The sequence below is a fragment of the Ovis canadensis genome, chromosome 12, assembly GCF_042477335.2.
Source record: "Ovis canadensis isolate MfBH-ARS-UI-01 breed Bighorn chromosome 12, ARS-UI_OviCan_v2, whole genome shotgun sequence".
NCBI classification, from domain to species: domain Eukaryota; kingdom Metazoa; phylum Chordata; class Mammalia; order Artiodactyla; family Bovidae; genus Ovis; species Ovis canadensis.
Genome location: NC_091256.1, coordinates 42,111,603 through 42,137,770, shown reverse-complemented (window position 1 = coordinate 42,137,770; position 26,168 = coordinate 42,111,603). Strand labels below are relative to the sequence as shown.

The 26,168-nt window shown below is 43.1% G+C and overlaps 1 protein-coding gene and 1 long non-coding RNA gene across 4 annotated transcripts in view; one reads left to right on the top strand and one right to left on the bottom strand.

Annotated features, from left to right (window-relative positions):
- Nucleotides 1-26,168, top strand: part of LOC138416412 (uncharacterized) — a 69,638-nt gene that overhangs the window by 35,079 nt on the left and 8,391 nt on the right. The gene's annotated exons all lie outside the window — the stretch shown is intronic.
- The window catches only part of SMYD3 (SET and MYND domain containing 3), a 756,573-nt gene continuing 733,190 nt past the window's right edge, over nucleotides 2,786-26,168 (bottom strand). For all 3 annotated transcript variants that reach the window (XM_069545497.1, XM_069545498.1, XM_069545499.1), the window contains 2 exons: nucleotides 22,929-23,037; nucleotides 2,786-3,180 (listed from right to left, as the gene is read on the bottom strand). In XM_069545497.1, the coding sequence (XP_069401598.1) occupies nucleotides 3,079-3,180; nucleotides 22,929-23,037 (211 nt within the window). In that variant the 3' untranslated portion in view covers nucleotides 2,786-3,078. The remainder of the gene's footprint in view (nucleotides 3,181-22,928; nucleotides 23,038-26,168) is intronic.

Sequence of the window (26,168 nt, the reverse complement as noted above, 5' to 3'; positions counted from 1 at the left end):
GAAAATTGGCAAACACAGGGCTCTATCAGTGAATTCTGCTCATTCGGCATGTAAGTTGGCTACAGTTACCTTCTATTATGACCTTTTTCTTTTCCTAATGAATTTAAAATTCACCATGTTTCTGAAAGGCAGCGAGTCTGTTTTTCATAGATGAAGGACCCCAGGCAATCCACTGATGGGCCATAGGGAGATCAAGGATGCCTGATCCTATAAGCAAATTGCCCATATGGGTATGTTTCCCGAGAAGGAAGGTCTGTGGGTTTCATCAGATTCACCAAATGTTCTGTACCCCTGAGATAGCTTAAGGACTGCCATAGCGGACTACATAAATAGCCACAGCATCTCCCTGTCCCCAGATCTATACCCTTGCAGTGCACTTTGTATTTCTTCCGACTGAGAGGAGTCTAGCTACCCTTTATCCTGGGCTAGCATTGTGATTGGCTTTGTCCTCTGCTGTTCAGTTCCTCAGTCATGTCCAACTCTTTGCGACCACATGGACTGCAGCATGCCAGGCTTCCCTGTTCTTCACTATGTTCTGGAGTTTGCTCAAACTCATGTCCATTGAGTTCATGATACCATCCAATCATCTCATCCTCTGTCGCCCCCTTCTCCTCCTGCCCTCAATCTTTCCCAGCATCAGGGTCTTTTCCATTGAGTCGACTCTGCATTAGGTGGCCAAAGTATTGGAGCTTCAGCATCAGTCCTTTCAATTGATATTCAGGGTTGATTTCCTTTAGGATTAACTGGTTTGATCTCCTTGCTCTCCAAGGGACTCTCAAGAGTATTCTCCAGCACCACAATTCAAAAGCACCAATTCTTCAGGGCTCAGCCTTCTTTATGGTCCACCTCTCACATCTGTACATGCCCACTGGAAAAACCACAGCTTTGAGAAGATGATCTTTGTTGGTTTCCCCCATCTGACCCGCCAGCGACTGCAGACAGTGAGTGTGCCCAGCTGACATCAGCCACTGCAAGGTTTATGGATTTCATTAAACTCACTACATGTGAGTTTATGCTGAAATAGTGTAGGGGCTGCCATGGTGGATTGCATATGTGGCCGCAACTTCTTCCCCTCCACACATCTATGCTCTTGCATTGTGACTTTGCGAGAGCCAGGGGTGTATGGAGATTGGGCCAAACCAGAAGCAACTGTTCAGTCCAGATTGCTGACATACAGAATAGTGAACAAAATTAACTTATTTTGGAGTAGTTTATTATACAGTAAAACTAACTGATATAAATACTCTAACTGTGCCTTTTGAGAATGAGGGATACATCTTATTCAGACTTGGTATCTCTTTCCCCTAAGAACACAATAATCATTTAGTATGCTTGTGTGCTCAGTTGTGTCCAACTGTTTTCAACCCCGTGGACTGTAGCCCTCGGGCTCCTATGTCCTTGGGGTTTTCCAGGCAAGTGGGTAGCCATTCCCTCCTCCAGGGAATGAACCTGCATCTCTTACGTCTCCTGCATTGGCAGGCAGCTTCTTTACCATTGCCCCACCTGGCAGTTCTCCAACCATTTAATACATATTTATTGAATTGGTTAGAACTGGTCTCTCAAAAAGACTGAGATTCAGCCACTTTCTCAAGGTCACTTAATAAATCAGGAGAGACCCCTGAGCACCTAACTCTGGCGCTCCATTTCCTTAGTTATAAAATGTGCTTCGAAACACCAACCTTGTGGTGCTACCGTGGCTATTAGAGATACTGTGTGCATTAGAGATGCCCAATACTTGGCAGACAGTGGCTGCAGCCAAGCACTCTGATGAAATGGCTGCAGGACTCATCAGCATGCAGGAGATCAGGCATGTTTCGATGATCACGGTGACCACCAGGTGTGAGGCACGTGGACTCGTTTCCAGGTGTCAGCTTTCTTTGCTTCAAAATGAGGCTGGTTCCTCCTAGCTCGACCGTGTGTCTTTCTGACGTGGCTGCTGCTGCTGCTGCATGCAACCATGTGGCCAGAGGACTTGCCACTCCCTCCGTGGGGGTGGGGAAGCCTCCTGAAGGAACAAGAGTTGCTGCTTCAGCTTCTGCCATCACTCCCTGTATCTCATTTCCTTGCTTATAAAATCAGGTGTGGGTGACAGGAAGCTCTCTGAGAATCCTGTCAGCTACAGGAATCCAAGGGCTTCAGTTACTACCGGAGTCTCCTCTAAGGACAGGGGACTAAACTGCTCTCAGGATCACTGAGCCGTAAGAGAAGTTACCTTGCATCTACTAGAGGAAAAGAAAAGGTTTCTGTATTTGTCTAAAGCAGAAAGAGGAAAAGCAGACCATGGAATTGGGGACTAACTAGTGAGGACAAAAGGGAAAGGAGCAAGCCTGATTTGAGCTGGGGTGCTAGAACCCTGCTTCCTGCAGGGTAATGGTGCCTCATGCTGTGTAGATCACATGGTCGAACCTTAGACATAGAGAATTACCGAAAAAACTTCCTTCCCCCAAAGCATGACACACACACAGAGTTATGAAATGCTTAGAATGAATTACACAAAGAGCCATGAGACATATGAATTTTTTTTCTTTTCCATTAAGACCTCCTGTCCTTTTCTAATAAAATCTAATAAACCTAATATGACTTCTTTCTAAGATTTAGAATAAAACTTCTTGTGTTGGAGACATATTTGGAAGTGAATAATGGACACACGTATCATTTACCACAAGCAGTGAGGACAGTATCTGAAAATCTTGCTTTTTGCCAAAACAGACATTAACTTTTGCTTGGAAGCAAATGTGAAAACAATGATTTCTATCCAACTCTCAACATATATCCAACGAGAAAGTTAGAACTTATTCTGTTATGCTTTTAATAGGATTTTCTGTCTTTAATGTTGAGATCTTAAACATTAACATTACCAATGAAAGAAAGCAAAGAAAACAATTACCAGATGGTATTTTCTCATGCTTCTCTAATTCTTGTGGTGTGCAAACCATATGTCTGCTTTTATTTACCTAAGTAAATATGGAACAGCATTTCCAATAGGGGAGGTCCACACAACAAACAAAATATAGTGTGTGTGACCTCAATAAGGCATCCAGTAAAGGTACAAGCTGGCTCTTCCTTTGCAGAGTTCTCTTAGGGTGCTCTGATGTTGGCGTCGCATTCTTCTAAGAGTAGAATCAGATCTTCAATCAGGCTGTGCTCTCTGCCATGTGTTACTCTCATAATATCAAAAGCCTGAAGGAAAAAGAAGATGGATTAGATCCCCAAGTGAGGCAGGTCCCCACCTGTTCCTCATCTTTTCTTGGGCCAGGAGCCCGGAGAAACCCGCAGCCTACAGTATGATCAGCACAGTGGTTCTCCACACTAGAAATGAAGTGACAAGGGTGAGTTTAATGTGGTGCTTGGACTTACTGCTTGAGTCTTGCTGGGACTGGTGTCCAGCAATGATCTTCAGGGATTATTAGAGCTTAGATTTGGTGTAGGTAGTTAACAGAGGTTTAAGAAGAGTTACTAAAATAATTAATATTAATGGTTACCATGCTGTTATCACCTTAAAAGAAGTTTTCATTTTTTCATGCTGTATTCTCATCTATATGAGACATATAACACATACATGTACTTTTTGTATTCTTTTCATGTTATATGGCATTATAGCATTTGCATTTTGACATTCATTGCCTTCAATCTCCACTAAATCTTGTCAATTCTGCCTCCAAAATATTTCTGAAATCTGAATGGATTTGTAACCACTACAATAATAGAGTATGATAGAATTAATGCTGTCAACTTCCAAAGCTAGGTCAAAAAGACCATGCAACCTTTGCCTTGTTTATTAGTACACCTGCTCCTGGAAACAGGAGCTTCTATGCTGTGAGGAAGCCCAAGCCACATGGGGAAGCCAAGGGTAGATGCTCTGGTTGATAGTCCTAGCTGAGCCTATCTTTACATTTTATTTATTGACTACTTTTGGCTGTGCTGGGTCTTCACTGCTGCACAGACTTTTCTCTAGTTGTGGCAAGTCGGGGTTACTCTCTACTTGTGGTGTGTGGACTTCTCATGGTGGTGGCTTCTCTTGTTGTGGAGCACAGGCGCTAGGTCGTGTATGTTTCAGCAGTTGCAGCTCCTGGTCTCTGGAGCATAGACTTAATAGTTGTGGCACACAGGCTTAGTTGCTCTGAGTGAGCCTATCTTTAAAATCATCCTAGCCCAAGCACCAGAAATGTGCATAAAGAAGCCTCCAGATGATTTCAGCCAGATTTCTAAGCTACTCTTAGAACGTTGCTGCTACTGCTGCTAAGTCGCTTCAATCGTGTCTGACTCTCTGCGACCCCAGAGATGACAGCCCACCAGGCTCCCCTGTCTCTGGGACTCTCCAGGCAAGAACACTGGAGTGGGTTTTAGATCACTACCAATTTTTTGTTATGGTGTAAATCTTCTGGCATCAGCTAGATTCCAGTCTTCCCAGCTGACACCCAAGACATCAGGGAAAAGAGGCAGGCCATTCCTACTGTGATCTGTTTGAATTCCTGATCTGAATCATCTGTGAGCATAATAAAAGGGCGGTTGTTTCACTTTGCTAAGTTTTGGGATGGTTAGTTATAGAGCAATAAATAGTCAAAATATCCACAGAATATTTTTGCAGTAAATTATAGATAAACCATATCATCCTGAGCTTCCCAAACTGGGGGCTCTCAAACAGAAGGGCTGGTCAGCTCAGTTGGTTAGAGCATGGTGTGAATAAATTACACCAGGATCAGGGGTTTGTTCCTGTATGGGCGAGGCTGTGCAGTGACTATATTTATGGGCTTCCCTAGTGGCTCAGTGGTAAAGAATTTGCCTACCAGTGCAGGAAACGTGGGTTTGAGCCCTAGGTTGGGAAGATCCCTGGAGAAGGAAATGGCAACCCACTCTAGTATTCTTGGCTGGAAAATCCCATGGACAGAGGAGCCTGGTGGGCTACAGTCCCTGAGGTCGCACAGGGTTGGACATGACTGAGCGACTAAACAGCAACAAACAGAAGGGTCATCAGATCCATTGTCTTCCATGTAAATGTGCCTCAAGAGATAGGTAAACACACTTTGGGTGTTTTAAGCACCCAGAAAAATACCTGGCAGGCAGTACCATGGCTCTCAGCCTTGGGTGCACAGCTGTATCAACCAGTGGGCTTCCAAAGGTGTACCAGTGCCCAGGCCCCACACAAGGTCAATTGAATCCTGTTCTCTGGAGGTGAGCCTGGCCTCGGGAGAGTTTCACATGTCCTCAGGGTTGAGAACAACTGATAGAGTAAGCTTTCAACAAGTAATAACAACTATTGATTATTCAACGGTAACTTGTAGCCAACCATAATTACCCTTTTAATGGCTGCGTACAGTTGATTTCATCAGGTTTATAGATCATTATTCACTGAACTACTCTTAGAAATTCAGATCACTACCATTTTTTTTTGTGGTTGTGATGTAGATCTTTTAGCATAGGGCTTTTTTGGCTTTGCTGACTCTCTGCTTTAGATGCATTCCTGGAGGTGGGATTCCTAGGTGTGAGCATCTTTAAAGCCATAGAGACTTTAAAGCTGGGGCACACAGTCTCCTGAGGAGGAAACCTGAGAGCGGAAGAAGCAAAGTGTTCAGGACTAGGAGCACTTTCCACCCGTGTTCCTGGCTTTTGGGCCTCTTTAAAAATGTTCCCTTTAGGCTTGAATGAAGGAAAATAGGCAGACAGATGGGGTCTAGATTTAGCTGTTGAGAGAAAAGAGAAAGGGAAAGAAAGGCCTGCCATCTCTGGCACTGGTGTGCCAGCCTGGAAAAGAGCTCTGCTTATGGAATCAGCTGTAATCCTGCAGACCCATCACCCGTGATACCCTAGCTGGAAAACCAGAAGGTGGCCGTGATGGAGTCAGGGTGGTGGGATTTAGTTCTTATTAACTTGAATGGGTCTTCCCTGTGCAGTATCTGCAAGCAAATCCCGAGGATGGGTGGAGTGAAGGGTGTCTGAGATAGAGGGGAGGCGTTGGGAATAGCCCGCACCTTGGAGGCAGCCAAACTCAGTGAGATGTCTTTGGGCAGAAAACCAAAATCAAATATTTGATGCCATTCAGAGAACAAATGTCTCCTGTCTCCTCCCCATACCCCCCTTGGTGCTCCATTGTTCTGGACATCTCAGGGTCTGAGGCAGAGGCATATGGGAGAGCGTGATTGGACAGAGACTGGAGAGATGCTTAAAGCCCTTCATGGGAAATTCTCTCACTCAAAAGCTGCTTACATGTTCTCCCTTCTGCTCAACAGAGGGCCAGATGTACTTGTGATCTGACAAAAGGAGTGAATGCTCCAGGAGCACTGCCTGAAAAGCTCTTTGCAGGAAGAGTCACACTGTTCTGCCCCACCCCATGGACAGGGGGGCCAGAGAAGGGCCAGCCTGACCTGTGGGGGCTCTCGCCTCCCCACTCCTCCCAGTTCTCCTCTGCAGGGTGAGGGCCTGGCTTTGTTTCTCAGGACTCCCAGAGCAGCTTCTCTTTGTCCTCCTTGTGTATTTCTCCAGGTTCCGCCCCGGAAGATATTTCTCAGGGACTTGAGTCAGAGGCTAGTACAGTCACCTTCATACCACTCGGACAGGGTCAGGCCCGTCTGCATGTTTTCAGACCTGTTAACAGCTGTAGCTTCCTTCCTCACTGCCATTCTTTCAGTCATATGCTTCGCTGTCTCCTCCCTTCCAGCTCTAAGAATAAGACCTACTCCTCAAGAGCCAGAGTTCATGGTGGTTGATCTGGAGTCTTCCCATTCGTTCCTGCTCATCCCACAACAGGGCAGTGCCAGCAGGGGGCTTCTGGCCCTGCAGCCCTTCAGGACCCACAGAGCCACAGCCACGAAGGAAAGCCTCACTTCCACACCTCCCAGCCTGTTCCCTTGCAGGAGCACCATAAAGACCATCTGGTCCAATGTCCTCATGTCTGGCCTGAGAGTGGCCCCAGGGTGGACCCAGTGTTCATTCCATGACTCTGCTATGTGGCCTTCCCCTGCTGAGAGTCTGCAGTGACCAAGGAGAGGGTCTGGAGGGTCTCTGAGGTGTGACTTCTGCAACACCTTGAGGGGCCACGAAGGTCTTCCTAGTCAGGCTGCTGCTGGTTTTGACCTTCATTCTTATTTGGTGATGAATGAAGCACTGGAAGCAAAAGTGGGGTGGGGACAGTCCCTGGGTGTGTATATGTAAGATCCGAGATACTAAGAGCAGAGGATCTTATCTACAAGGGTGGCTAGGAGTGGAGCAGAAATGGGCATAGCTGGGAGCAGAGGACCAATATGAAGAGCCTGGGAAAAAAGTCCATATCGTTTGTCTAGAAGGTAAAACCAAATATAAATATGATGAACCAGTAAATACTGTAATTTTCTCAGAGCCATGGGTGGGATAGGAGGGAAAGAAAAGAAAATAAAAAGAAATAGGATTTAGTTACGTGCAAAATATGGTGATGACTGTGTTCTGTGTGTGTTGAGTAATATGTCAATTTGGATGTACAGGAAGCTAAAACTCACACCTGGTCAGGTAGGACATCTGGTCCTTGTCGTGGATGCCACCTGGGCCTCCAGGTAAGCTGGGGCACAATTCTCAGTGATGTCAGAAGGGAGCCTTAAGGAGCTGTCAGCACAGGCTGGCTCTCTGCGGTGGCCACAGCCCCTCAGCCTGGCAAGAAGAGGAGGGCTCCCCTCCCCCAGACAAAGTTTCAGTAAATCTCTGACAAACCAGCATAATTGTTTCTGGTAGCTCTGTGTCTCCCCTTCTCTCAGCCCTGCCCAACTGCCACACATACACAAGTCGGAGAGAATGGTTTTGATTTAATTTCCTGCAGCAGTATGTAAAACAGATTAAGGAAGCATAAAACCAGAGCTGGCCTGTGCTGGGAAAAGCTTATCTCTTTCCATTAAATTTTATTTTTTTAATGGTAGCATTTAAAAAGAGCCTGGTGTAATCTCCCACTGAGGACCTATTTGAAGCCTTCAAGGGGGGCTGCTGCCCCTGTGAACTGACTCTAAATGTCACAGGAGGAATGCTAGCACAGATTGTCTGCCACTTGACAGGCGCGGTTCACTCAGGAGTAAAGATGCAGTCTTTAAAAGATAGGGTCCCTAGAACTGATTTCAATCTCATCACAGCATTTTTTTAAAAGTAATTTTAGAACTGTGGTCATATATTAAATAAAATGAATTGAATCAAATTATAATTTAAAGTTGCAAACAATATAGCTTTCTTATTAATTTTTAATAAAAATATATTAAGCTTATCAAGGATCTCATATACTCTCTCCCAAAAGCCTGAGGGAATCCAATAAATGACTTCCCCAAGCAGGATTTAAATATGGATATAAATCAGAGGGAAAAGAAATGCATGCATGATAAAATCCTCTGCAGTCAGATCACAAGAGAGGGAAATGCAGGCATGTTTTTCTCTGCCCATCCAGGATGACAGCAGAGTAGTGGGGTAGAGGGTGGTGGGCATGGGCTGGACGTGTAAGAAGACAGACCCATAACACATCAGGAAGCTCCAGAGCCACGACGGGCCCTTCACAAGGGGCAGCAGGGACTCCCAAGGCTTTTGATGACCTGCCTGAGCTCACAGCACCCTTGCAACTTCATTGTGCTCTACACTTTGTACAGGACCCACTGGAAGGACCTGTCCTCCTAGCAGGCAAAATTTCCTTAGAAGGTCTACACACTAAATATTGTCTGTGCTGTGCTTAGTCGCTCAGTCGTGTCCGACTCTTTGCGATGCATGGACTGTAGCCCGCCAGTCCCCTCTGTCCACTGGGTTTTGCAGACAAGGATACTGGAGGGGGTTGCCATGCCCTCTTCCTCCAGGGGAACTTCCCAACCCAGGGATTAAACCCAGGTCTCCTGCATCGCGGGTGAAATACTGTTTAAGCAGCTATAATGAGTAAGACTTGGCCTTTACCCTGGGAGGAGCTTTGGCACAACCAGGAGACAGGGTTATAGAAGGACAGTGTGTGACAAAGAGAGACGAGAGGTGCTGAGTGTCCAGAGGAGGGAGCCCAGAAGGGGTGACAGATGTCCTGAGCTGAGCTGTGTGTCTTCCAGTGGGAGTAGCTATTCCAGAAAGAGTTGACTTCGTGTTGCTCTGTTGAACTAATCAATTGATCCAAGGCGTATTTATTTGTTAAGTACCCGAGAGAGCCTGAAGACATCATGTCTCCTCCCTGAGCTTAGGTTTCCTTATTTGAATACGAGGAGACTGGATTAGATCAATTCTGTGGACAAAGTCACAGACACAGAACTAGGAGATGCTGATTTGGTTTTGCTTCCAAATATTGTGGTGTGTGTGTGTGTGTTAGTGTTTTCTAATTTAACTCCATTGGAGTTAGAGAATTTACCATGTATGACCTGAATCCTTTTACGTTTATTGAGACTTGTTTTATGGCCCAGAATATGGTCCTTCTTGGTATATGTTTTGTGGGTACTTAAAAAAGAACATGTATTTTGTTACTGCTGGATGGAGTTTTATAAATGTCAATTGGATCCTGTTGGTTGGCGATGTTGCTAAATTCTTCTATATCCTTGCTGATTTTCTGTCCCTTTCTTCTGTCTGTTGTTGACAGTGGGTGTTGATCCCCAGCTATACGCGTATCTGTAAGTCTACTGCCTGTATCTCCTTTTAGCTCTATTAGTTTTTGTTTCCCATGTTTTCAACTGGGTTGTTTAGTGCATACACATTTAGGATTGCTTTTAATATGTTTGCTTGATAAATTGACCTCCTTTTCCAACATATAATATCCTTCTGTGTCTCTAGGGTCATTTTCTTTACTATGAAGTCTACTTTATCTGATATTAATATAGCCATTCCAGCTTTCTTTTGATGAGTGGTTCTTTCATGGTATATCTTTTTCCATCCTTTTACTTTCAACCTCCCTGTATCACTATATTTAAAGTGAGTTTCCTATAGACAACATATAGGTGGATCATTAAAAAATCCATTCTAATAATCTCTGTCATTTAGTATATTTTAGACAAGAAATTTACACTTCTTACATAGATCACTTACATAATGTCGCTAATATATTAGAGTTTTAAGTTTGCCATTTAGAAAAATTTGTCTATTCTGATTTTTTTTTTTGCTTTTATTTTCTTTCTCTTTCATTTCCAATGGATAGCTAACTTTTTAAAAGAATTCTATTCTGTAATGTTTTTGAGTGTATTTGTGTAGTTTTTAAATGGTTACTCTAAGTGTTATATACAGACATAGACATTGTTGTTATTGTTCAGTTGCTAAGTTGTGTCTGACTCTTTGCAACCCCATGGACTGCCGCATGCCTGGTCCTCTGTCCTCCCCTATCTCCTGGAGTTTGCTCAAATTCATGTCTGTTGAGTTGGTGATGCTAACTGACCCTTTCATCTCATCCTTCCACCTTCTCCTTTTGCCTTCAGTCTTTCCCAGCATCAGGGTCGTTTGCAATGAGACATATATATACACAAATAGAGACATATTCAGTTGTGTATGGTATCTCTTCACACTTCTACTGGTGTTCTCATTTTACCAGTTCAAGAAACCTTACCTCCCGTTATGTCTTTTATCCTCCCCTATTTTGAATATAATTGTCCTAAACATTTCCACTATATACATTTAGAACCACAGAAGACAGTGTTATACGTTTTGTTTCAACTGTCAAAGATTAGCTAAAAAACTTAAGAGGAGAATTAAAGTCTATTTCATTTACCCTTACTTTTGCTTACCATGTTCTTTCTTCCCGATGTTCAAAGATTGCTGCTTTTATTACTTCCTTTCTGTTTAGAGAAATGCTTCAGCAATTCTTTTAGAAGAGGTCTGCTGGGGACAAATTCCCTTAGTTTTCCTTCATCTGAGAATGTTTTGATTTCCCCTTAACTCTTGAAGGCTATTTTGCTGAATGCAGGTTTTTGCCTTAACAGTTCTTTTCTTCAAGTCCTTGAAAAATGTGCCACTGTACATTTGGCCTCGGTGGTTTCTAATGAGAAAGCCACTGTAACTCAAATTGTTTTTCTCCTATAGGCAAGGTATCATTTTTCTCTTGCTGCTTTTAAGATACTGTTGTTGTCTTTATCGTTTTCAGAAGTTTGACTAGAATGCCTTGATGTGCATTTTCTTGGATTTTTCTTATTTGGATTCACTTAGCTTCTTGAATCTGCAGGTAGATATTTTATTTTCAGTGGCATTAATTACATTCACACTGTTGTGCAGCCACTACCACTATCCATACCTAGAACTTCTGCATTATTCCAGACTGAAGCTGTATACCCACTAAATAAGCATTCTCTATTCCTTTCGTTCTCAAGCCCTTGGTACCGCTATTCGACTTTCTGTCTCTGTGTTTGACTACTCTAGGTACCTCATATCAATGGAATCATACAACATTTGTCTTCTTGTGACTGGTTTATTTCACTTGGGGTTTCCTCGGTGGCTCAGCCGTAAAGGATCTGCCTGCAATGCAGGAGCTACAGGAGACACAGGTTCAATCCCTGGGTCAGGAAGATCCCCTGGAGAAGGGCATGGCAACCAACTCTAGTATTCTTGCCTGGAGAATCTCATGGACAGAGGAGCCTGGTGGGCTACAGTCCATGGGATTGCAAAGAGTCAGACACGACTGAAGTGACTTAGCATGCACGCAATGTTCAACAAGTTTCATCCATGTAGTTTCACTTTTAAGGCTGAATAATATCTCATGTATATTCCAGCTTTAACCTACTCACCATCCATGGACATTTAGGTTTTTCCACCTTTTAGCTGTTGTTAATAAGCCTTGCTATGAACACTGGTGTACAAATATCTATTGAAGTCCCTGCTTTCAATACTTTTGTGTACATAACCAGAGGTGTAATTGCTGGATCAAATAGTCATTCTATGTTTCACATTTTTTAGGAACTGTTATAATGTTTTCCACAGTGGCTTTTCCATTTTGTAGTCCTGTCAGTAATATGCAAGGGTTCCAGTTTCTCCACATCTATACCAATACTTGTTCCCCTTCTGTGTGTTTCTTTCTTTTTTAATACTAGCTATCCTAGTGGGTGAAAAGTAGTATCTCATCGATTCTGGTTTGCATTTCCCTAATGATTAGCGATGGTAAGCTTATTTCTTATATGCTTTTTGGCTGGTTGTATATGTTTTTTGGAGAAATGTCTATTCAAATCCTTTGCCTGTTTTTGAACTGCACTGTTTTGATGTTGTTGTTGAAATTTAGGCATTCTCTCTGTATTCTGGGTGTTCACCACTTGCCAGAAATGTGATTTGCAAATGTTTTATTCCATTCTATGGGTTGCCTGTTGATTTTTACTATTTACTCTGTTGATCTTGTCTTTTGGTGCACATTTTTAATGTTGATGAAATTCAGCTTGTCTATTTTTTCTTTGTTGCCTGTGCTTTTGGTGCCATATTCAAAGAAACCATTGCCAAATTCAGTATCATGAAGCTTTTCCTCTGTGTATTCTTCTAAGAGTTTTGTAGTTTTAGCTCTTATACTAAGTCTAACCCATGTATTACTCTTTTTAATATAGTATTAGGTGAGGATCTATCTTCATTTTTTTGCATGTGGATATCCAGTTTCCGCAGCACCATTTGTTCAACAGACTGTCCTTTCTGCACTGAGTAGTCTTGTCACTCCTGTCAACAGTCATTTGACATATATATGAGAGTGTATTTCTCAGCTCTCTAGTGTATCCTATTGGCCTTCATGGCTGTCTTTATCCCAGTCCCACCTTGTTTTGATTACCGCAGTCTTACAGTAAATTTCAAAATCAAAAAGTATGAGTCCTCCAACTTTTTTTTTTCAAAATTGTTATGCTATTAGGGTTCCTTGAACTTTCATATGAACCTTTCCATTTCTTAAAAAAAAAATGTCATTGGGCTTTTGACAAGAGATTTCACTGAAACTATAGGTTGCTTTAGGTACTATTAAATGTGCTTTAGGTACTTATTAACAGTAATAAGTCTTTTGATCATGAACATGGGATGTTTTCTGTTTGTGTTGTCTTATTTTTTTCAGCAGTGTTTTGTACTTTTCAGTGTATAGTCTCCTATATTCTTGGTTAATTCCTCAGTATTTTATTTTGTTTGCTGTTGATGTTCAGTCACTCAGTCATGTCTCACTCTTTGCGAACCTATGGACTGCAGCACGCCAGGCTTCCCTGTCCTTCACCATCTGCCAGACTTTGCTCAAACTCATGTCCATTGAGTTGATGATACCATCCAGCCACATCATCCTCGTTCATCCCCTTCTCCTCCTGCCCTCAATCTTTCCCAGCCTCGGGGTCTTTTCCATGAGTCAGTTCTTCGCATCTGGTGGCCAAAGTATTAGAGCTTCAAAATCAGTCCTTCCAGTGAATATTCAGGGTTGATTTCCTTTAGGATTGACTGGTTAACTCTCCTTGCTGTCCAAGGGACTCTCAAGTCTTCTCCAGCACCACAGTTCAAAAGCATCAATTCTTCAGCGCTCAGCCTTCTTTATGGTTCAACTCTTAAATCCGTACATGACTACTGGAAAAATTATAGCTTTGACTATACAGACCTTTGTCAGCAAAGTTATGTTTCTGCTTTTTAATATGCTGTCTAGGTCTGTTATAGCTTATCTTCCAAGGAGCTAGCATCTTTTAATTTCATGGCTGTAGTCACCATCTGCAGTGATTTTGGAGCCCAAGAAAATAATGTCTGTCACTGTTTCCATTGTTTCCCCATCTGTTTGCCATGAAATTATGGGACTGGATGCCATGATCTTAGTTTTTTGAATGTTGAGTTTTAAGCCAGCTTTTTCACTCTCCTCTTTCACTTTCATCAAGAGGCTCTTTAGTTCCTCTTCACTTTCTGCCATTAGGGTGGTGTCATCTGCATATCTAAAGTTATTGATATTTCTGCCAACAATCTTGATTCCAGCTTGTGATTCATCTAGCTTGGCATCTCTCATGATGAACTCTCTACATAAGTTAAATAAGCAGGATGACAAAATACAGCCTTGATGTACTCCTTTCCAAATTTTGAACCAGTTCATTGTTACATGTCCGATTCCAGCTGTTGCTTCTTGACCTGCATACAGGTTTCTCAGGAGGCAGCTAAGGTGGTCTGCTATTCCCATCTCTTTAAGAATTTTCCACAGTTTGTAGTGATCCATACAGTCAAAGATTTTAGCGTGGTCAGCAATCAGAAGTAGATGTTTTTTTCTGGAATTTTCTTGCTTTTTCTGTGATCCAGTGGATGTTGGCGATTTGATCTGTGGTTCCTCTGCCTTTTCTAAATCCATCTTGTACATGTGGAAGTTCTTGGTTCATGTACTGTTGAAGCCTAGCTTGAAGGATTTCGAGCATTACCTTGCCAGCATGTGAAATGAGTGCAGCTGTATGGTAATTTGAACATTGTTTGGGATTAGAATGAAAACTGACCTTTTCCTGTCCTGTGGCGACTGCTGAGTTTTCCAAATTTGCTTCCATATTGAGTGCAGCACTTTCACAGCATCATCTTCCAGGATTTGAACTAGCACAGCAGAAATTCCATCACCTCCTCTAGCTTTGTTCCTAGTAATGCATCTGAAGACCCACTTGGCTTCACACTCTAGGATGTCTGGCTCTAGGTGCATGACCACACCATCATGGTTGTCTGGGTCATTAAGACCTTTTTTGTATAGTTCTTCTGTGTATTCTTGCCACCTCTTCTTAATATCTTCTGCTTCTATTAGGTTAATGCCTTTCATGTCCTTTATTGTGCCCATCTTTTTATGAAATGTTCCCTTGGATCTCTAATTTTCTTGAAGAGATCGCTAGTCTTTCCCATTCTATTGCTTCCCTCTATTTCTTTGCATTGTTCACTTAAGGCTTTCTTATCTCTCCTTGCTACTCTTTGGAACTCTGCATTCAGATGGGTGTACCTTTCCTTTTTCTCCCTTCCCTTTTGCTTCTCTTCTTTTCTCAGCTATTTGCAAGGTTTCCTCAGACAACCATTTTGCCTTCTTGCATTTCTTTTTCTTGGCAATGGTTTTGATTACCACCTCCTGTACAGTGTTAGAAACCTCCATACATAGTTCTTCAGGTACTCTATCAGATCTAGTTCCTTGAATCTATTTGTCACTTCCACTGTATAATAATAAGGGACTTGATTTATGTTACACCTGAATGGCCTAGTGGTTTTACCTACTTCCTTAAATTTAAGTCTGAATTTTGAAATAAGGAGTTCATGATCTGAGCCACAGTCAGCTCCCGGTCTTGTTTTTGCTGACTGTATAGAGATTTTCCATCTTCAGCTGCAAAGAATGCAATCAGTCTGTTTTTGGTGTTGACCATCTGGTGATGTCCATGTGTAGAGTCTTCTCTTGTGTCGTTGGAAAAAGTTGTTTGCTATGACCAGTGCCTTCTCTTGGTAAAACTGTTAGCCTTTGCCCTGCTTCATTTTGTACTCCAAGGCCAAACTTGGCTGTTACTCTAGGTATCTCTTGCTTTCCTACTTTTGCATTCCAATCCCCTATGATGAAAAGGACATCTTTTTTTGGTGTTCTGGAAGGTCTGGTAAATCTTCATAGAACTGTTCAACTTCAGCTTCTTCAGCATTACTGGTTGGGGCATAGACTTGGATTACCTTGATGTTGAATGGGCTGCCTTGGAAATGAACTGAGATCATTTGGATGTTTTTGAGATTGCACCCAAGTACTGCATTTTGGACTCTTTTGTTGACTGTGAGGGCCACTCCATTTCTTCTAAGAGATTCTTGCCCACAGTAGTAGATATAATGGTCACCTGAATTAAATTAACCCATTCCCATCCATTTCAGTTCACTGATTCCTGAAATGTCCATGTTTACCCTTCCCGTCTCCTGTTTGACCACTTTCAATTTACTTTGACTCATGGACCTAACATTCCAGATTCGAATGCAACATTATTCTTTACAGCATCTGAGTTTACTTTCTCCACCAGACACATCCACAGCTGGGCGTCATTTCTGCTTTTGCTCAGCCTCTTCATTCCTTCTGGAGCTATTTCTCTGCTCTTCTCCAGTTGCATGTGGAACACCTATTGACCTGGGGTTTCATCTTTCAGTGCCATATCTTTTTGCCTTTCATACTGTTCATGTGGTTCTCAAGGCAAGAATGCTGAAGTGGTTAGATGCAATTACAAGTAGAACTGTTTTCTTAAGTTTCTTTTGGCATTGTTCCCTCTAAGTGTAATTAAACACTGCTGACTTTTGTATGTTAATGTATATCCTCCTGCTTTGCTGAATTTCTTAGTCATTTTATCTCTGTTTTTTTTGATTGGACAGCTTATATTGCTCTGTCTTCAAGTTCATTAATTCATTCTTCTTTCTGTTCTGTTGTTAAGCTCCAGTCTGTATATTTTGGCAGTTGTATTTATCAGCTTTTAAATTTCTGTTTGCTTCTTCTGTGTTAATTTCTTTGCTGCAGTATTCTGTTTTTTCATTTGTTTTGAGGATGTTTGTGATTACTATTTAAGCATATTTATCACGGGTTTTAAAATCTTTGTCAGATAAGTCTAAAATCTATTATCTCTGAGTTGGCATCTATTGATTGTCTTTTTTTTCAATCAAGATTATAATCTTTGTCTTTCTTATGGTGAGTGATTTTCAACTGAAACCTGGACATTGTGAGTATGACACTGAGATTCTGAATTTTATGTCAACTTTCTGTTTTAGCTGGCTTTCTCCACTATTGCTTCAACAGGAGTATGGTGGATGATACCTTGTTGCTGCCTGGTAGAGGTACAAGTCCAGGTTCCTCACTTGGCTGCTTGTCACTGCTGGGATTATACTTTCTGATAGGTAAATTTCTATTTGTTTCCTTAAATGCAACTTAATCACTATGCTTTCATTTTAGGATCATTCTCTTCTCCTTTCTTGGTTGAGAGACGTACTCTTGAAACTACTATTTCCTGTTTCAGGTTAGTAGGGGCCTGTCATAAGCACCAGAGTCAGAGACTGTCAGACTCCTCTTTGAAGGTGTCACTGGCTATGGCACCTCATCTCTGCACACCTTCTTGTCCTCCCCATGTCCTTTCCATCTGTCTACATGTGTGATGATACACACTTAGAGGAGAGATTTTTTTAACCTAGAGACTGCTAGCCTAGAGAAAGTCCATAGAGAGTCTTCAGGTGGTCCCTATATCCCCTTTCCCCACTATATATATCTATGTGTGTACATTATCTCTGGTGAGTCAGTGGTTCTCACACAATTCAAAAATAAGAACATGACCGGAGAGGTTAAGAATCATTGTAGCAGATTAAGAAAGGGGAACAATAGATTTGCAGGCTCTAAATCATCCATTTATGGGGGAGGACTTGAAATCAGGGTGCAGTCTGGAGTAGACACACACCAGCTTGTGCTTGGAGCTTTCCTTGAATGTGTTGAAATAGCTCATAATTGTGTGGGTGTGAGAGGAGCTCTGTGTGGGACTGAGCCTGTGCTCCCTATTCAGGTCCAGGAAAAGCTTAAAAGATCCTCAAGATGCTTCAACATACGAAATGAGAAGAGAAAAAGCATTACAGTATAATTTACGTCTCAATAAAAGTGGCTATTGAGGGGGGTGAAGTCTGACTTTCTCCTTCTGAGTTCAGTTAACAAGGCACTGCTAACAAGGCAGCTAGTCTAGCCAGGGTGAGGGAGTTGGCAGTGTGCAGAGCTCACAGAAAAGCAGCAGGCTTCCTGATAAGACAGCCCAGATGAGGACGGTTGCCCTTAAGGTCTAAGAAGTCAAATTAGTCCTAACAAAATTCTTCTTAGAAATAAATGGAAAGAAATGAAAATAGATTAGAGACAGGACAAAGCAGGAGGGAGGTACTGTGAGGGGACCCCAGGGCTGTCCTGTGGCAGCAATCACAAGAATTTCAGCTGAGCCCAGTGGAGACGGGGGCCTAAACCAAATCAGAGCTGGGCTAAATGGATTCCTTTCCTGGAGGAGGCTGGGCCTAATTGAATCTGTAACGCATTTTTGTTTCTGAAGCTTTTCTCATTTTTGTTCCAAACTCAGCCTTTGGAACCGTTATTCAAACTCTTTCTTCCGTCCTATTATTTCTAGAGTTTCTAAGAAAGAATATCTAGGGGTGCCAGTCTAAAAAGAACATCAGTTTATTTTTTAAAAATGTGTATTTATTTTGGTTGCACTGGGTCTTCATTGCTGTGCAAGGGCTTTCTCTTGCAGAGAGTGGGGGCTACTCTTCGTTGCACTGCTCAGGCTTATTACAGTGGCCTCTCCTGTTAGGGAGCAGTCCCTAGGCTCACAGCCTTCAATAGTTGCATCTCACAGGTTAAGTAACTGTGGCTTATGGGCCTTAGAGCAGAGGCTCAGAAGTTGTGGTGCATGGGCTTTGTTGTTCTGTAGCATGTGAGATCTTCCCATATCAGGGATCCAACCTGTGTCCCCTGTGTTGGCAGGCAGATTCTTATCCACTGTGCACCAGGGAAGTCCACGAACCTAAATTTTAAAAGGCAAGTATATATATATCTTTCTTTTCCTTTCTCTGGGTCACCTGAGCCCTGAGAAACCTCAGGAGGAGAGTCTTTCTGCAGAACGAAACTGACCTGCTTCTAGACTCAGGTCCTGTGAATTTGCAAAAAGATGGATGTGTGTCGGCCATCTTTCTGTGTGACACTGTGATATATAATAAGAAATATACACTTGGTCTTCATCCCTGTTTCTGGTACCGAGCTCCTAAAACCCTTGGAATTTCCTAAGTGAGGAAGATGATCAGGGTGTCTCTTGTTATTTTAATAAGATGACTTTTAGAAGCACCTAAAATGTGGGGGCTGGTTGCTAGGATAACCATGTGAATAGAAGGTTGGAACTTTCAGTCCAACCCCTGATCTCTGAGGGAAGAGGAGCTGGAGGTTGAATCAGTCACTAGTGACCAATGATTTAATCAATCATGAGTCTCTAATGAAGTCTTCATAAAAACCCTAAAGGATAGAATGTGAAAGCTTCTGGGTTGGTGAACACATGGAGAATTGAGGAAAGTGGTGTACTCGGAAGGGGCCTGGCACCTCCTTGCCCTTTTCCAGTGCCCTGCCCTGTATGCATCCCTTTCATCTGGCTGCTCCTGATGTACAGCCTTTTATAATAAATGGGTGATCTAGTAAGTAAAATGTTTCTTGGAGTCCTATGAGCTGCTCTGGCAAACTAATCAAGGCCATGGTGGGATCCTTGGAACCCTCAAGCTGTAGCCAGTCAGTCTGAAGCCTGTATGACAGCCCGGGCTTGTGACTGGCATCTGAAGTGGAAGAGGCTCTTGTGGGCTGTGGAATCTGATGCCACCTCCAGATAGACAGTGTCAGAGTTGAGTTGACTTGTACGACACCCAGCTGGTGTCTGAGAGATGTTTGTTGATGGGGGAAAACCCCTACTGCATGCTGGAATTGGGTGAACAGAATCTTACTCTGCTAGTAAATGGCCAGCACAGGTCCATATGTGTTAGATTAAACTGGACAAACTAGACCTGGCTGTGCCTCAGTGGGACTCTAAGCCTTAGCTCCTTTGGTTTTCACATGGCCATGAGAATGCCTGGCCCACTGGCCTCAGATGGCCGTCATGAGGAGCATTCATGTATGCATGAGCAGGATTAATACTCTCTAGTCCCATGAGACATAAAGGATTAATTTGATTATCTGTAAAATACCTACTTGGAGGTGACCCTTGGTTAGGTCACATCATACACTTGGAAAATTTCCTCCAGAAAGTTTTTGTGGGAGAACATTCATATGGTAGACCCTCAATAAACATTTTCTGCCCAGCTGATTTGACTGGCTGACCACCATTCACCAGAGCAGAAAAGGAAAGTTCTTCTGAAAAACCTTCCAGTGTTCTTCTGTCAGTCTGGATAAAGATGTCAGACCAGGTGAATAAAATAGGAAGTGATGCGTGCCTTCAGGAATCCTAGGATTCTTCCTGTTGATGTCACTTAGAGATCAGGAAAAGACAACAGGGCTGGTATTCAACAAAAACCAGCATAAGGGAATGTCGCTTTTGAGTATCCCTTTGTTCTTATTGCTCAGTCGCTAAGTTGTGTCTGCAGTGAACTGCAGCATGACTGGCTTCCCTGTCCTTCTCTGTCTTCTTGGGTTTGCCCAAACTTATGTCCGCTGAGTCAGTGCTGCCATCCAACCATCTCATCCTCTGTCACCCGCTTCTCCTCCTGCCCTCAATCTTTCCCAGCATCATGGTCTTTTCCAGTGAGTCTGCTCTTCCCATCAGGTGGCCAAAGGATTGGAGTTTCAGCTTCAGCATCATCCTTCCAATGAATATTCAGGACTGATTTCCTTTAGGATTGACTGGTTTGATCTCCTTACTGTCCAAGGGACCCTCAAGAGTCTTCTCCAGCACCACAGTTTGAAAGTATCAATTCTTAGGCAGTCAGCCTTCTTTATGGTCTAACTCTCACATCCAAACATAACTACTGGAAAAACCATAGTTTGACTATACAGACGTTTGTTGGCAAAGTGATATCTCTGCTTTTTAATATGCTGTCTAGGTTTGTCATAACTTTTCTTCCAAAGAGCAAGTGTCTTTTAATTTCACGCCTGCAGTTACCATCTGTAGTGACTTTAGAACCCAAGAAAATAAAGTCTGTCACTGTTTTCATTTTTTCCCCATCTATTTGCCATGAAGTGATGGGATTGAATGCCATGATCTTCATTTTTTGAATGTTGAGATTTAAACCAGGTTTTTCACGCTCCTTTTTCACCTTCATCAAGAAGCTCTTTAGTTCCTCTTCGATTTCTGCCATTAGGGTGGTGGTGCATATCTGAGGTTATTGATTTTTCTCCTGGCAGTCTTGATTCCGGCTTGTGATTTATCCAGCCCACCATTTCACATGATGTACTCTGCACAGAAGTTAAACCAACAGCGTGACAATGTACAGCCTTGTCGTACTCCTTTCCCAATTTGGAACAGTCCATTGTTTTGTGTCCAGTTCTAACTGTTGCTTCTTGTCCTGCATACAGGTTTCTTAGGACGCAGGTAAGGTGGTCTGCTATTCCCATCTCTTTTAAGAATTTTCCACAGTTTGTAGTGATCCACACAGTCAAAGGCTTTGGTATAGTCAGTGAGGCAGAAGTAGATGTTTTTGGGAATTTCCTTGATTTTTCTATGACCCAAGCGATGTTGACAATTTGCTCTGTGGTTCCTCTGCCTTTTCTGAATCCAATTTGAACATCTGGAAGTTCTCAGTTCATGTACTGTTGAAGCCTGGCTTGGAGAATTTTGAGTGTTACCTTGATAGTGTGTGTAATTTGAACATTCTTTGGCATTGACCTTTTTTGGGATTGGAATGAAAACTGACCTTTTCCAGTCCTGTGGCCACTGTTGAGTTTTCCAAATTTCCTGCCATATTGAGTGAGGCACGTGAACAGCATCATCTTTTAGGATTTGAATAGCTCAGCTGGAATTCTATCATCTCCAATGCCTTTGTTTGTAGTAGTGCTTCCTAAGGCCTGATTGACTTCTCACTTCAGGATGTCTGGCTCTAGGTGAGTGATCACACCATCATGGTTATCTGTCATTAAGATCTTTTTTGTATAGTTCTTCTATGTATTCTTGCCACCTCTTCTTAATCTCTTCTGTTTGGTCCTTGCCATTTCTTTCCTTTATTGTGCCTGTCTTTGCATGAAATATTCCCTTGGTGTCTCTAATTTTCTTGATGAGATCTCCAGTCTTTCCCTCTATTTCTTTGGATTGTTCACTTATGAAGGCTTTCTCCTTGCTCTTCTCTGGAACTCTGCATTCAGTTGGGTATCTTTCCTTTTTCTTCTTTGTCTTTCTCAGCTATTTGTAAGGCCAGCGGCAGGATAACATGATGATATGAAAGTATCCCTTAGGCATTTGTTATTTTTCTCATCTAAATGTGGACAACCAGCCCCTAGACACTCCCTGAGAGATCCCATTTCAGGGCCTGAGTCTCTCCACTCTTCTGCAGACAAGGGCATCATGGCCCAGAGGACCTCGGGAAGGTGCTGCCCCTGAAGCCCCACACACCAGTTCTCCGTACAAGCCACCAGTCCAGTGCCTCAACCAGAGGAGCATATGAGCTCTGCTTTTGGAAGCTCTGCCAGAGTGGAGAGGTCAGGACAGCATAGAGCCCTGGGCCTTGGTGGCAGTGGAGGCGCCTAGAGAGGGTGAGCACAGGTGTCATCCTTTACATCACATCCCAACATGAACCCAGTTCTCCCACTTGGTCTCTTTGCATTTATTGCAAGGATTGTACTGACCTCTCCCTTCTTTTTCCAACAGTGAATACTTCCTGAGTCCCAGGTTCTTTGCTTGATGCTGAGCTGGTTTCAAAATAGACACACAGAGACCTTGCAGTCTCCTGAGGGGAGCAGCATCAGGTATTTGTGCTGCTGTGTGGTGAGGGCTCAGCTGACAGAATGAGCAGACTGCAGAAGGTCAGGGAGAAGACAGCATTCCAGTGGGCTTTAAAGGGTCAGGAGAGTTATACCAAGCCCAGGGGGTTGGGGAAAGGGCATTTAAGGCTGAGGAAACAGCTTTGAAAGGACCTAAGTGTGAGCATGCCTTGGGCACTGGTGAGTGTCTCTGTGTACACTGTCTGTAATGTGTGTGTGTGTGTGGAGGTCGGAAGGGAGGCTGGAGGTGAGGAGGCTGTGAAGGTGGTCCTCAGACAGGTGGTCAAGGGTCTGCAGATTTAGACTCTGTTCTGTGGGCCGGAGGCATGGAGACAGATGGGTACAGGGGTGTCTGAGGTCAGTTCGCACCAGTTAGTAAGAGTTAATTGTTACTTTTTCTGAGTTTTGTGAACTGGTTGATTTGACATTAGTAGTTTAAACTCAGTGACAGTGGGCATGTTTATGCCCACTGTCATAGAAATTGGCAAACACTCCAATGATTTTTTTTTAACATTTATGGGCATGTGTATGTATTAATGCCTGTGTCTGCACACTGGTATAGAGTTGGTAGGCCCCTTCCTTGTGATATCCATCAACAGGCAGAAAGAACTGTGTGTGATTTTGGTACACTCACCAGCCTCAGGTTCTTCATTGCTTGAGGAAACATGCCTTGGTGTAACTGCAGTTTGCCGACTTTCATTATCTGCACACCTCTGACGGGATGGTTTCCTGGGTAAAAAATCCTGGAAGAAAACAAATGGCAAGCAGTGTGAGTAGCTCTCACCCATGCAGTCAGCATTTCATCAGGAGAATACAAAAATGGGAGCGAATGCTGGCTGTGACTGTCAACGAGCCACTAAGCAGAATCAGCTTTGCAGCCTTGGGAACGCAATGCTGAGGGAGGAAGCTCACTGCTGGTCTCCTGCTCCCTGGAATGCCTTCTGCATTCGGGGAAAGAGACGGGACTGGAATGCCTCTCTACTAAACGCTAAGAGAAGCTCCAGCACCCGGGAAGCCTTGGACCAGAAGCTCGCCTCTCAGTATATAATGGTTAAGTAAATCAGTGATATGCCCACAACCCTCCTTTTCACCACAGAGTCCTCTGAGTCTCAGCTGCAGAGTCTATCCTTCATCGCAGCCCACCTTTCTCACTGCCCCTGTGTATTCATTCCATCATCACTGGATCCAGAGCTTTGGATTCAGACACCCCATCTGTGTTGGCCACCACGTCCTGCGTGTAAGAACTCCACACATACTTGACCTCCTTCACCCACAGTGGAATAGAACACAGTGTTGCAGTGGACTGAAGCATGAAAACCCAGGACTATGTTTCAGACCCAGTGTTATTTCACCTTGACTCAACAAGAACTTACTATATTAGATTCAACAAAATGTGAACAGTTCGGCCTCTTCTTCCTCCTACATCATCTATCCAGAGAGTCTCCTGGGCTCCTGCTGTATGAGTAAGATCGATTCTAGGGCTGGAGGAGAGAGTACACTGTATATATGTGATCTTTTCCCTCGAGGCTCATAATCCCATTAGACACAAGACAGACATTCATACAACAGTTTCAAAATATCACAGGATAGAGCATGCCTTAGTACACAGCAATGGTCAGTTCAAGTGTGTGGAATGAACTGAGAAAATGACTCAGGAGTTACAAAGAGGAGAGTTATGATGGTTGGTGGGATCAGGGAAGGTTTCCTGGAGGAGGGGAACAGGGCACTTCAGTGGGGCTCCCTGGGATCTGGGAAGGCTTGTCTTGGTGGTGGGCGGGGAGTGGAAATGCATTCTTGCTGTTGAGTGGTGTGAGTGAAGGTGCATTCCAGATGCTGCCTGGCCAGAGACCACAGGTACTTGCCTGTAGGCCTCCAAAAGGTAATCCTAGAAGTCATGACTTACACAGGGCTTGCCATGTGCCGAGCGCTGTTCTGCATTTCATTTATGAACACGTCATAGAACCCACATTTAGGCTCTACTGTGAGGTGGATTTATCAAGAGACACATATGTTCTCCAGTTAGTATACTATCTGCACACCATTCCCTAGCCCTGAACCTCAGCTCTTGCCCACATGAAATGTGATATAGAAACTTTGTTCATTCAGGCTCTTAAAGAAATGGAAAGCAGTACCCAAGAGAGGGAGGTGTTTAAATTAATAGAATGTTGGCTATGTTTCTTTTAAAGAACTAAAAAGGGAGGGGACGGAGGGAAACAAAGGTGACACCTGGGTCCTGGCTTTTCCTTCATCTACTGAGCCTGCCAAGAGATCAGTCACGTCACCTCTCCCCCTTACAAAACGAACATCATTATCTACTTGTGTGGAAAAGATTTTAAGATCCCTGGACAAAAGGCTTAAGTTTAGGACGCCATTGCCCTGTGCTTAATTGCCTTGGACGCTTTCCTTGAAAAGCACACCTGGATTTGGAACTTTATTTTATTGCTATGAATGTGACATAATTAAATTTAAAGGCCAAAAAGTAATTTCATACTAATAATCATTCTATTCAGTGGATGTCTGTCATGTCAGTTAGCAGAAGCAAAGAAAATCTTGGGTTCTATGGTTGCAGAGAAAGTGGTGCATATAATTACTCCATGACAGGTACCTGCTCTGGTTGCTTAAAGATATTAAAAAACGAAGTGGAGTTTAATCAGGAGAGGATAAGGAAGTGTCTGGGAGGGGGACTTCCACATAAGTATTTATGGAGCAGCCTTGCAGCTCTGGCAGGGGTGCTATGCCTGTGCCTGGGTTGTTTCTGGAGGCCTCCCAGCTGACATATGGAATAAGTATCATGATTACTTGCCGGAATAGCACCCCAGGGAAAACTGGTGAAGCTCACTCCTGCTGGGAGAAGTTCTCTACCCAAGGCACGGCTTTCATCAGCTTTCCGCATGTGACAGTGATGAGGAGGGAGGAGGCCTGCAAGAGGTCTTCAATCACAGAATCAAGGCCAGGCTGAGGGCCTGAACCAGAGAAGGAATGAAGGATGCCCAAGGACTAAAACAGGAGTTTGACTGGGAAGGTGAGACTCTAGAGGCAGAGAGACCTGAGGCAGGATGGTGGTGGTGAGAACAGAAGAGAAGGATCTGAACTAAAAGATGTTCTGCAGCTGACTGGATAGGGCCTGGAGACCTGCTGAGGTCTGGCAGGCAGAGTTGACTCCATGATTCAGAAATCAAAATGCTGCCACAAAAACACAAGCAGACTGTATAATAACAAAACTTTCCTTCAGCCAGGCATTCTGCCTGTTTGGTATTATGAATTTTCTTTTCATGGGTATAATGCTAGCAATCATGGTCCAGGATGCTGGGCCCAGAAAGGAAAAAGTGCCCTTGGTGTTTCTGTGGTGAAGAAGTGTATAGGAAGGAAGGTGTTTAAACAAGCAAGAGAAAAGCAGCAGCACATGCTAGTTTAACTAAGACCTATAAGCACCAAGATCTTGCTGCCATATTCTCCCAGAAGGCTTTGGGTCAGGGAACTGGAATGTCTCAAATTAAAAGGGGATAGAGAAAAACACACCTGATGGCAGGAACTATGTTGTTGGTCTTGCTGAACTTTTCCCATGTGATGCAATTACAAGTCACATTTCTTCACTACAGGCAGCAGTTCTAACATTCGTATGGCAGCAAAAACCACTTATTGTTAGGACTTTTTTTTTTTTTAGAACTGATATAAAATGCATTACTGGATTTAAAATAAGAGCTTAACTATATAAACTATTTTAGTGTAATCAAGTAGCTATAATGTATTAGTATGAATTTTAGCTGATAAATGTGAAATCTAATTCTAATAATTGAATTAGAAAAATCTGCATTTTGCAACTCTTGAAGAAATAACTAATCCACGTAAAGTGTATCACTAGATGAAACCAATA